We start from the raw sequence: 12,712 nt of genomic DNA on the forward strand, positions 1-12,712 counted from the left end.
CAGGCAACCCTGTCCAATTTGTCACGGTGGTCCGCTCTTGTCATCTGACCTGTGGCCTGTTCTGCAAAGGTCTTCATTATTACATTACAGATTCATCAGTTAATTCATTTGATTATTCAAGAATTACTCACCGGATCCTCAGTCATATAAATATCTGAATATTTCACACTTTTAGTTAATGAGATCCCAGAGAGGTTGATACGTTGAACTCAAAAAAGCATCTTTGTCTGAATGCCAAGTAGCCGGCAGCCAGTTCTTATAATTAATATTTTTACAAAATGTGTTGAGTTCCAGGAGAAAAACTATCTAGAGTTTGAAAGCAGCAGTGGTTTAAAGGGACAGTTCACCCCAAAATCTAAAATGCATGTTTTTCCTCTTACCTGTTGTGCTATTTATTGATCTAGACTGTTTTGGCACAGGTTGCCGAGTGTTGGAGATATCGGCCGTAGAGATGTCTACCTTCTCTCCAAAATAATGAAACTAGATGTCACTATGCTTGTGATGTTCAAAGCACCAAAAAAACAACAACATTTACCTGGTTGAAGTTTTACGCTGATGAATCCCCAATTTATTCCTCCTGATAAGTGGAGGAGAACTATGGTCTTGGACCTATGTCTGTTCTACAAGGTTTACAGATCCAGCATTTAACCTCCCAAACTGCTCAGAGACTCATCAGGGCCACCTAAATGTGTTCGATATTTAAGTTTTAAACCTTAATGACCACAGTTGTAATTATGTCAGTACGGAGCAGCTGATGGTGTTGGCAATCAACAGTAAGAAATCTTACCCTTAAAGCTAGCATACGACTGTTGACAGATACTAAAACTGACAGTTATAATCTTACCTGCATTTCTCACTGAAGAATAGACTGGTATTGACTGCAGTTTCTGAAGCATTATCTCATCCACTGAACTGTTAAACCTCCTGCTTTTCTCAATACAAGACACATTAATATTACAGCAGGTTGTCACATCAGTCTCTGTTTTGTTAACATCTGCTTTCCTATGAGATCACAGGATGTGGTGCATTCATTCTCTCTCTAGCACAATAATTTCAATAATATCTTGTAGTGATTGATGCATCATTATTTTCAAATTTTCTAGTATCTGCATTATTGAGATTTGTGGGAAGAACATCTGTGAAGGATCTCCTTATGTTCATGATACAACACAATTTCAAAATCAGTCAGGATTTTAGAACTCCTGTAGTCTGAGCTTTACACAAGATAATCCACAAAATGTGTTGTGAGTAGTTTCATGTAGGAACTATTTTCTTTCTACCAAATGACACCTGCCACCACTGAGCTAGCTAACATTATAGCTCAGGAGAGGAGGACGCCATTAATGTTTACGCTCTGTCACAAGCACGAGCCTCTCATCCATGTGTAGATGAACGTTTTCCTTCTGCATGGTGATACAGTCGGCAGGTGTAGTTTGGTAGAAACAAGGTGGTTTCTACATGAAACTGCTCACAACAAGGTCTGTGAATTAGCTTGAGTAAAACCAGGTCATGATTTCTAGCCCTGTCACCAGAAGAAAATTTTGGCATTGTAATTTTATGCAAATGACAAGCATAATTTGCACAGTTCTTACACATTATATTGTGACACCTAGGCGAGGCACCTGCCAAGTTCAGACCACTGTTTTGAAACCAACAAATAAGAACAGCAGCCCTTTTTAGATAGGAATTGTGCAAATTTGCAGGAAAGCCCAATCAGTCTTCTTTCAGCATTGGCATTATAAACAAAATCTGGGAGTGCAGCAAAATGCCGCCTGCCTAGTTTTGTTAATACAGAATGTGCGTTTTTTGGGGCAATGGGGGGCGTGAGCAAGTAACAAAACGTGTAGCTCAGCGACGTAAACAGCCTTGCTCCGAGGGAAGCCGCGGCTGGTCAGTCCTTCTGCGATTCTCTCGTAAATCGGCCCATTCCTCACCGTCCCCGTCATTTGACGGTTAAGGGGGTCTTCGTTTGCGAGGACAAGGAGGGCGCGCATTTCCTTGTCTCCCCAGTTGCTCATCTTTACAGTGTCTGTCAGGTTTGCGTTTCCCTCTTGCTACTAGCTGCTCACTAATTCCTGCTATCAGCTGTTTCCTGTTTATCCACCGCTAGTGGCTTACACATGCAGCGTCATCAACAGCTCCTCCCACAAGTCTTCAACAGTCCCTCCCATTGCGGAAGGCTGCCTCAATCTGTTTAAACTAAAAGGGTTCCGCCAATATGACTACCCTACGAGGCGGCAAATTGGGCACCTCGGATCAACTCGCCAGTCCGGCTCTGTGTGTCTAAACGCTCGCAGCTGGCCGGCAAAACAGCCCAACATTCATGGAAAAATTTGGCTACTGTGTGTTATTCGGCCACCTTTTGCAGCATTTCCACCAGTGTTTGCAGAATTGAACCTGGGTGTTTTTCACACACACATCAATGCGTTTGTACACAATATAATGTACAAATGTAATCAATGGTTTGCAGAAATGTATAATGTGACCGTACTGTCTGGTGATTGGGTAATTATTCCTGGAAAGAGACATTGCTGATGAGTTTTTCAAATGTACTTTGTGGCGCTTTGAGCACCACAAGCTGAGTACCATGTTGTTCCATTAAACTAGAGAGAAGGCAGTAATCTCTATGGTAGATATCTCCAACACTCTGCAACTCACACCAAAACAATAGCACTACAAGTAAGAGGAACAATATGTATTTTTGATTTGGGACAAACCGTCCCTTTAAAGGTTCCACAGATAGATGAATATTTATTCCATTTAACCCATGACTACTGCAGCGGGGGGTTCATTCAGTGAGACAGAGGTTGCTCTGAGCAGATGCGAAAGTGTGAAAATGGAGCAGATTGTTGCTCAAAAAGACAAAATGTGCTCAGCAAATCCACCTTGAAGAATGATTTGTAAGAAGACATGAAATTTGAAAGTGTAAATCCATTATGATTTAGAGACTACTAAATGTATTTTAGTACATTTTTAATGCATTTTAATGCAAAGTAGCTGCAAGGTCGTTGCCATGTTCTCATCCCCAGTCACTCTGAAAACATTCATACCCGACATTTATTACCCCACTGGCATTATTTATTATACTTTAACGTATTAAACAGTTTCCCTACAACATAACACAGTTTCTCATTATCATTCTACCCCCCCCCCCCCAACCCCCCCCCCGAGCCTCAGTTGGAGGTGTCATCAACTGCAGAAACCAGAAGTAGTTCTGACAGTGTTTGTGTGTGTGTGTCTGCTGTGTGTTGTGTGTGTGTGAATGTGCCCCTGCTGCTGCCCACATACCTGCTTTAGGTGTGACTCGCTCCATGAAGGACAAAGTGACCAAGCCCACCGCCATGGCCCAGGGTCGCGTTGCCCACATGATAGAGTGGCAGAGCTGGGGCAAACCATCCGCGGGGCCCATGGGGAGCGCGGGACACACCAACCTGCAGAGGGAAAAGGAGAGGAGGATGGAGAACGACGCTTACAGCGACCTCAGTGATGGCGAGAAGGAGGCTCGCTTTGCTGCAGGTGAGGGTCCATCTGAGTACTGCATGTCCAAGAGCGAAACTGTCAGAGGGGTATGAATACAACATATAAGAAAACAAGTCCTGCTCATGCTGAGTTTATCTGCGTTTTACACCAGTAATCTGCATGGTTTGACATTTCAGATCGTTCAAATAATAATTAAAAAGTTGAAATACTTTAATTTATCACAAGGAAGACTCTCCCTGGTATCTTTTTCTTTATAATTAATGTTACTACCTGCTGGTAAACCATGTTTCTTCACTGAAGTTTGGGGAATCTAATTGGTTCTGTCCCATCTGGTACATCTAACAAAGTCAAATTAAAATGTTGTGATCATTTATACACATTTATTTGTCTGCAGCATTTACAGATTTCCCGCTTGGAACAAACACTCTGTACTCTCCTGCATTGCCTCATCCCTAATTAACTTCTGTCTGTGTTAGCAAAGCTGGGACAGGGATTTGTTTTATGCTCTGTATCTTTAATTGTGGTTCAGCAAAATAAAATTGCTAATATCAGTACTACTGTACCTCAGCTAGGGGTGTAAATCACTAGTTTCATCTTATCTATCTCTTTTGGCAGTGATACAAGGTTTGCCACAATATGATTTAAATTCCATTTAGTTCAATTCAGAGGCCTGAGAACAATATGAGACGATACCATCTGCCCATTTAATGCAGTGAGTTGCAGGAGAATCTGCCATCCTTTTCTTTTTTTTTCCTTTTAAAAGAAACAAAACAGCACATTAGTAAATGGTAAAAACAAGTATAAAATTTAGCTCAATAATAACTGTCAAGGTTTGTAGACAAAACAGCTGTTTTGCTAATTACCATTATAAGATTAAAGGTCTAGCATGTGGGATCTGTGGTTTATTCATACTCCCTTTACATGCGAAAATAGCAGTGGCGGCTGCTGGTCTTTCAAACAGGGGAAGCTCACTTTAAATTTACATCATAAAATTTGTCATATTGTAGCGAGGCAGTAACTTATAAAAGAAACATTTAATTGAAGCCATTTTTCAACCACACTCATGCCACAGAACCACAGCAAAACACACCTCAAAGATTTTCACATGGGTTTAAACACCTGAACTGTTCTGTACAAACGGTGAAAATGAGCTATATCGCTTATGGAAATATCGCAAATCTGCATGGGACTGAGCTCAAAATGTGAAGCACTGTCAGTCACAAAAAGGTTCAGCCTTGTAGACAGTTCCTCCAATCATCATGCATAGCTTGAGTAAAACCAGGTCATGATTTCTAGCATCCTCTCCTGCATACCGCTCCATTAGGTCCCAGGGAAGCTGAGCCTCCCTGACAGTGACAGTTTTGTCGCATTTATCCAATGACCGTCTCGCTTTGCTGCATGAAAAAAACCTGCTCAACGCTGTGTCATAGAAATGCATGAAGCATCCGCGTCCACCGTGCTGACATGAGAATGTATGACAGGGAGGTCACGTTTGAAAACTGGTGATAAACAGCTGACGTTTGAACATCATCGTCATGATGTGAAATGCATCCTAGTGCATGTTTAATGCAATGTAAATTCTTATTTTAATGTAAATTCAATAGTGCATATTTGACCATTTCTTCTACGAAATTTTAGGGGAAGTTCAGCCTCCCTTGTTGTCTCAGAGCAATCGCCCCTGGAAAATAGATACATTTCTTTCAGACTATCACTGCTCACAAACTTCCATGTGTCCTTTATGTTGGCATTGATACGTCCAGTAGATGGCACTGGAGGACAGAGTCAGAAGTTTCAGACCACAGACATGGCAAAGATGGAGAATATCATAATAATGTACACTTAAATGGAGGCAGCGGTTGTCTATGAGGCCATTACATACATTGCGACACGTGAACAAATTCTTTTCTCTATATATTAGCAATTTGTTTGTATTCACCATTTTTAAAATGTCTTTGTCGTGTCGCATGGTTGTATCTCACTTGCACTAAGCTACGCTGCCCCCACAATCTCCAGTGGTACTGCTCTGTTATGTAGGAATCCGCAAACTTTCAGGAAATGTGCACTAATACGAACAAAATATACACAGATTATGGACAGAGGGCTCCATCCGTGTTGGTATGCTTAACTAACGTTTAGTATAAATAAGCCGTTAATGGCTCGAGCAGTGATGTTGCAGGTAGTGATGGCCAAATGAAGCCTCATGAAGCATTTTCTTTACTTTATAAGCCCACTAGATGGCGCTTTTTTTCAACAAAAGGTTGAAAGCACATTGAATTGCCATTGCACATTGCATTGCATTAGTTAGCTAGCGGCAGCTGGCTTTTTCTCTATTCATAGCTTAACAAGTGACATGTATTATTTATACATGTTTTTTACTAAGTGCCGGTTAAAGTCACTGCATCTTCCAACAGGATAGCACAGTTAAAGTTCAGAGTGCGTGCATGTTTTTCAGCCGAACGTTGTTGTAACAGAGCAGCTAATATTACCATAATGTGACCAACAATTTAGCAGAGTGAGAAGCCCGGCCAGGTTCGTCCTGTTTCCAGAATATTGAATATTATGACAGCATTGTTTGCAGGTGGAATGTGCTTTGTCTGTTAAACCATCTTTTCTCCTATCTATTTGCAAGAGAGGAGTAAATATCCTTATTGTCTTTTTCTTGGCGGCTTGTCATTATCTGCCAGACACCTTTTGGTGGTGACACAGATGTTCCATGGGAATTAATAAAATGAAGATTTATGATGGTGTAGATCAATGTTTTCTCTTTGAATCGATGATTGTCGGTCATTGAATCGATGAAATGGCTACCAGCCTCAGCCAGCACTGACACGACTCTAACTTCCTCCTCAGGCATCATGCAGCAGTTTGCGATATCTGAGGCGACTTTGTTCGGCTGGAACTCGATGGATGGGGAGAGTATGGGAGCTGGCTCCAACCAGGGCAGCGTCGCTCACCTCAGTGAGGTCAACCAGGAGAGCATCACCAGCAGAGGTACTGCAGTTTAATCCTTTCTGCAAATAGCTACTACACGACTACAAGAGTCGAAGGCACTAGAACTGTCATAAAGCTACACTTAGAGGTTTAAAATAAGAAGGAGGATTTGTGTAGTTGTACTCATTAAACACACTGAAGCCTAACTACAGATACTGTGATCTCACTGTGGACTTCAAATGTTCCCAAGTGTAACAGCTCTAAACACTTCCCACTCACTCTTTGACCACACAGTAAAATATTAGGTTTTGCACTGTGCATAGATGGACAGTTTGGGAAAATTAGAGCCCAGTTGGAAACTAAAAACAGCCAAGTCAGTTATTCTGCCGACCAGCTGTAAAGGACTTTTGGAGGGCAGGCACACAGCTGCACATTTCTGCCTTTCACTGCTACCGGGCACTTACTCAAAAACTTTCAAATGACGAATCCAGATGACAGCCTGTCATTTCTGAAATATCAGAGCACACTCTGATGGAGAGTCGTGAGAGCCTCGGTCAGAGAATTCAGCCAAAATCTGGAAGACAAGTTGTATTCAAATGAGGAAATGAACGGCACGAAAAGCAGAGTTATGAAATTTACACTTGATTGAATAAAACAAAAACAGTTTGGGGAAACAAACTCATATCCTGATTTGTGGTTTGAGCCTCAGGTGGTAAGATGTCTGTTCAGTTTAGTTGCACAGAGGATGATAAAATACAAAGAAAGGAAGGGAAGAGAGCAAATTGCTCAGGCAAGATTAGGAAACCCTGTCTGACCTCACAGGAACAGCCAGATAATTTCATACAAACCTAAACAAAACAATTCTGTAGCTAAGTCTGTCTTTTTTTCTGGTTGTCTAAAATAAAACAGAGGCCATTTGAAACCTGGACTTGTGTGTTCACTTTACAATGTGACAACACTGTGAACTGCTTCTTTTTTAGTTCTTGCTGCTGTTAAGCAAAGCAGAGCGCTGTCCAAACCCTGAGGGAGCCTGTAGGTTAGCACAAGGACTTAGCCCTGCTCTCATTAACAACACCATATGGGCTCTGCTCTGTGCTTTATCTAGCATGCAAAACCAACACACATGTACTGTACACACACACACCCACACCCACAAACCCACACACAGAGCGACGATTAAAACGCTTCTTGATATCAGCATTAGGACTGAGGGGATGTTTCTCCTCCACAGTGTGTGGAGTTGGTGTTCTCTATAATAACAACACTGCTCCAGATCAGCTATTCATACTCTTATTAAAGTTATTACAGTTTGTTGCTTCGGGATGAGGTCAAGTTTATCTCTGTGTTTGGTTCAGAAGAGCATCTTAACTACGCTGCTAATGACTGAATGAACAGTTCGAGGTCTGAGGGCAGATTTAAGTCTGTTCATGATAGTGTATTGTGTTTCTGTCATCAAACTGCCCATCCATGCTTCTATTCAGCTCCATCACCTTATACTCAACATGTTTTTTGTGGTTGTTTTGTTTATTTAATTTGCCAACAAAATGAAATATTTGCTCAAATTGTTTAATTTGTGTAAAGGCTGAGGCTTCTGAGGCTGGGTTGCACATAAGGATTAATTTTTAAACCCTATTAAATCATAGATCAATTTTAAATCCTGTTGCACCAACTATCTTAAAATAAAGAAAGATTAAATTTATACCTCTCGTTAAAGGTCCAGTGTGTAGGATTCAGGGCTATACAGGCAGAAATGGAATATAACATAATAAGATCTTTCCTTTAATGTATAATCACCTGAAAATAAGTGTTGTTGCCATCATGTTGCATCTCCATGCTTCTATAGTAGCCCAGAATGGACAAACCAAACACTGGCTCAAGATGGGGCCATTCCTGTTTCATGTTGGCCACCATAGTTAGCCTCAACAAGAGTGTCGGAAAAACACATGAAACGGCTTCATTCCGTGTTTTTACCGATTTAAATCACCCGGTCTGTTTGTTTTGGAGAGGAAGAGACCTCTGCAGATAATTTGTCTCCTGGTAAAAACCTCCTGAATGTCTGGATCTTAAGTTACCAGAAAAAAAGGTGAGCACACATTAGCAGCTGGCGGGCCGTCTCTTACTGGTCCAACAGTATTGGAGAAACACTGATTTTCTTTATTTACTGTCTTACTGTCAACCCAACTGAGTTCTTTCATGCTGCTGGATTTCTCTTAGATATTAGTTCAGCAAGGAAACTGTAATGGAGCTGAAAGGAAAGATTGGAGCAACTATAAAACATGACAGTAAAAGAAAGAAAAGTGTCTGCATACCACTGCCAGACAGTATCTATTTGCCTGTGCCGTTGTCCATTTTTTCTCTTCTATTTTCTGACTATAGTGCTTGATTAATTTAACAAACTGGCTTTTCTCAAAAGAGGAGAAATCAGAGCTTATCTTTTGAGGCATCATGAGTATTGTTGGGCTTACCAATACCCCTTTTCCCACATCCTAGCTCTGGTTCTGGTTAGCTTCGGTTCTGTTCAGGATTCTTGGAACCTTGGTGCTATCCGGTAAACCACTTTCTCACTTGATATCTCCATTGTTGCATTCTCCACCCCTTCTTTCCAACCTGTAGAATATAAAACACCCACTCATGTCGTCATGTCACACTTTAGGTCAAGGAAAACCTGTCATTTTTTAGTTCCAGCAGAGAACCAACTTTTCAGGTTCTGAACCAGTTTGTATTTGGTCAAAATGCTCTGAACGGTTTAAAATTAGATGCGTAAACCAGAACAGAACCAGTGCCATGTTGGTGGGAAAAAAACAATATTTTAGCTAGCTAGCAAACACAATAAAGTTTCATGAAGGAATACAGAGCAGCCTAATGTTGACAGCTCATTTCCTCTTTTACAGCCTACTTACTAGGTCCTGATATTGTGCAATTAATTTTTTCATTTTATTTTGATTTGGGTAAGCGAGCACCTCCATATTGATCAAACTCTATTTTAAATTGGTTTACATCCATAAACTTGCATTTACTAAACAGAGATTGGTTTTTAAATTGTGCAACAGAGTTTTGTTTAATTTTAAATGTGGATTTTCTCACTTTAAACTTAGTTTTGCTAAACTCTCATTAGATCTACATTTGATTGAATTAATTAAGTTTTTTGTCATCTAATGTCATTTATTTAGCCTGGAAATCCAGACCCTAAATCTAGAAAGATTTAGGGTCTGGCCATGAGTAATGAAAATGGTCCAACTCGAGGGGCGGCACCAAGCATGCATTTGTAAATATCACTGCATGCAATTGGATAACACTACGACCAATCAGAACAATACACGGGGTAACGTATACGCTTAGCTACCAGCTAACTGGTAGATTAGACTCTTGCCGTATCCGGTCATCAAACAGCAAAAACGTCCTTCTTGCAAAGGAAAGATTCGAGGGTCGTCTTCTGTTCCTCTTTTAGAGAAAAGGTCTAACTCGTTCATTGTAGCGGCCAAAGCCGTTTCAAACAACTGGTGTTCATCCGTAGCTATCTTGCAATGTTTACTGACTGATTCCGGACTTCGTTGTCGCAGCGCTGTTGTCATCTGTTTAGCTCGCCTCTGGCCCGCCTATGTCAGATACACCAGTGTGATTGGTGCAGCTTGGTTTCATGGGCATCAATAATGAGCATCATTACTGATTGCCAGAGTGACTCGCTGAGCAAATTCAAATTGTGCTCTCACGAGAACTCTGGATTTCCAGGGTAACATTTATTATCTAAAAACTAAAAACATGCCCATTTCGAATTCTTAATTTTGACTGAACAAGAAGAAAATTAGTGAAAAGTTTTTAAATTGAATCTAATAGTGAGCAGGGACATCTTTGAAATTCCTCTGCAGAATGTTATTGTGGAGAACTTCTTTTTGGTTTAAAGGTGGAGTCTGTGATTGTAATCCAATACACATTTTTGTCAAAGTCAGTGAATATATTCTCCTCACAGTCTGCAAGATGCAAAACACTACAGCAAAAGGGAATGCTGGTGCTTGTCCACGGGACAGGGGAAATACCATGGGAAAGGAGAAGGCAGCTGGCAGCAAGAGGAACAGTAAATCTGGAAGCGGTAGTGCTGAAATTCCCAGTGCATTATCAAGGAGAGATGGCCAAGAAACAGCTACAGAGGAGAGGGTCAGAGAGACAAAAAAGTGCAGTCTCCTTTGTCTCACTTCCCCCCACCTGTCTGTGTTTTCCCATACAGACCAGGTGCTCCACCACTCCTCGGCGGATGTCTGGCCTCACACTTATGTCTCACAGGGCCTGTACTGCCTGTCATCTTCTGACGCCTGGGACCCAATCACCAGCCAGCCCTCGGGCATGGCCTCTCCTGCTGCAGGCTCCTATATCATGGCTCCAGGTGGGGACTGAATCTCTTCTCTTACTCTGCCTCTAAACACCAGACTGTCTCTCTGAGCGCTAAGTGTTTTCTTGTTGCTCCAGGTGGCAGCAGTGGAGCAGGGGGAACACCTGGTGAGGGCTTCGAGGGGACGGTAGGAGGTTACCTTCAGCAGCACCACGCTCATCTTGCCCTGCAGCAGCAGAGCCAACTCCAACAGCTCCAACAACTTCACCAGTACCAGCAGCAGCAGCTTCTGCAGTACCAACAACAACAACAACAGGTAGGTGGTACTACGATTGTTCATTTATTCAGTGTGTTACTAACAACTCTGGCACTAACAACAAGCAAGATGAGGTCTAGCAACAACAGCTGGGAATCTAATTTTGACCAAACAGCTACTTGAGAGGCAGCATATCAGTAGTGCTAAAATACTAGCACTGCATACATATATACAATAAAGATCATTAACTTAAGAAACAGATTAATAGTACTGCTACTGGACTGTATCCATAGAAAGTTTCAGTAATAGCTCCAGCACCGACTGTGTCTCAAATTTTGTTTACAAAGGTAACTTTTATCAAATAATACGTCATCGTGGGTTTTTTAATTGGGTTTTTGGTTAGATGCCTGAAATAAGATTTGTGGTTAACAAAAGCTTTAAGTCCAGGTAAACATATATCAGTGATGTATTTTTAAACAAATTACACATGTCAAATACTATAATAAAAAGATTGCTAACTATACAGTACTGCATTGTGGAGTTGGGCCATTAAACTCTTTCACCATTTTTGTGTCCATGATTTTTCAGGCAGGCTACAAATCATGGCTCACTGACGCAGTGGAGCCATTCTTATCGTAACCCCTCCCCCACCATGTCCACCTAAGATCCTGTGTCCTCATATGAGGACATTACATTTTGGGTTAACTGGACTTTAAACTTCATATAGCTAGCAACAGCTAAATACACTAATCCATGTAAAAACAAGATGGCAGCCATCTTTGCTAAGTCAGTCTGCAGCCAACTCCGACACAAAAGTGGACAAGATGCAAAACCTGATCACATTTAATGGTTGAAATTTGTGATAAATAATGTTTGTAGTTTGATATGCCATTGATATGCAATTTGACCAGTTTTAGCAATGATAACAAGCTAAGACACTATTAATTAGAAAGTAGTCATTTGAAGACACTGGGACTTTATTATCATGGACTTTATTATTGTTGACAATATTTAGTTTTTCATACTCATCAGGTCCTACTGATCCCATATAGCTAGGAGAAATTAAAAAAGCATACCAAACAAAAGTTTGGGTCTCACGAGGATGTAAAAACTTCAATACTACTAACATTAGAGCATAGAGCGTCAGTCTCATCTTATTCATCCTTGCTAAAAAGTGGCTAAATGAAACTACAAAGCATCATCATCATTAGCAGAGCTTCACAGTGTTGTTGTTGTGGTGGCACTCAGCTTATGTAACCGTGGTGTTGTTTGTATACAGCCTAACGTGAGCTTTTTACTTCTGGTAATTGCATTTAGAATTCAAAAATCACAAAGTGGTGTTTATTTGTGAAGATAATGTTGCTGAGCAAAACATGCAAGTATCATAAACTTGTGTTTGCCACAGAACTTATTTTTGGCAATAATCCAAAATCCAATGGAAAAATCCCATTGGCTTTTTGTTTAGGGAACCATAGCGATGTAATTAACTATAAGGTTGTCCTACAAAAAAAACATTGCCTCTGCATCACTCTATCCCCATCAGTGTCAGCTGTGCTTCTACTGGTGCTAATAAGCTAAGTTTAGCATGCTGACATGCTAAACCAAGATGGTAAACATAATAATCATTATGTTCGCATTTAGCTGAAGGCACAGATTTGCTTTTAAGCTTCTTCAATAATGGAAAACAACAATAGCAACAATAGTGAGCGACTGCATCTCTC

The 12,712-nt window shown here is 40.9% G+C and overlaps 1 protein-coding gene across 6 annotated transcripts in view; it reads left to right on the top strand.

The window, feature by feature from the left end:
- LOC125905079 (mediator of RNA polymerase II transcription subunit 15-like) overlaps positions 1-12,712 on the top strand; it is a 96,321-nt gene that overhangs the window by 74,889 nt on the left and 8,720 nt on the right. For all 6 annotated transcript variants that reach the window (XM_049602899.1, XM_049602901.1, XM_049602902.1 and 3 more), the window contains 4 exons: positions 3,298-3,516; positions 6,331-6,471; positions 10,634-10,789; positions 10,873-11,051. In XM_049602899.1, the coding sequence (XP_049458856.1) occupies positions 3,298-3,516; positions 6,331-6,471; positions 10,634-10,789; positions 10,873-11,051 (695 nt within the window). The remainder of the gene's footprint in view (positions 1-3,297; positions 3,517-6,330; positions 6,472-10,633; positions 10,790-10,872; positions 11,052-12,712) is intronic.

Source organism: Epinephelus fuscoguttatus, linkage group LG17, assembly GCF_011397635.1.
Source record: "Epinephelus fuscoguttatus linkage group LG17, E.fuscoguttatus.final_Chr_v1".
Lineage (NCBI taxonomy): Eukaryota > Metazoa > Chordata > Actinopteri > Perciformes > Serranidae > Epinephelus > Epinephelus fuscoguttatus.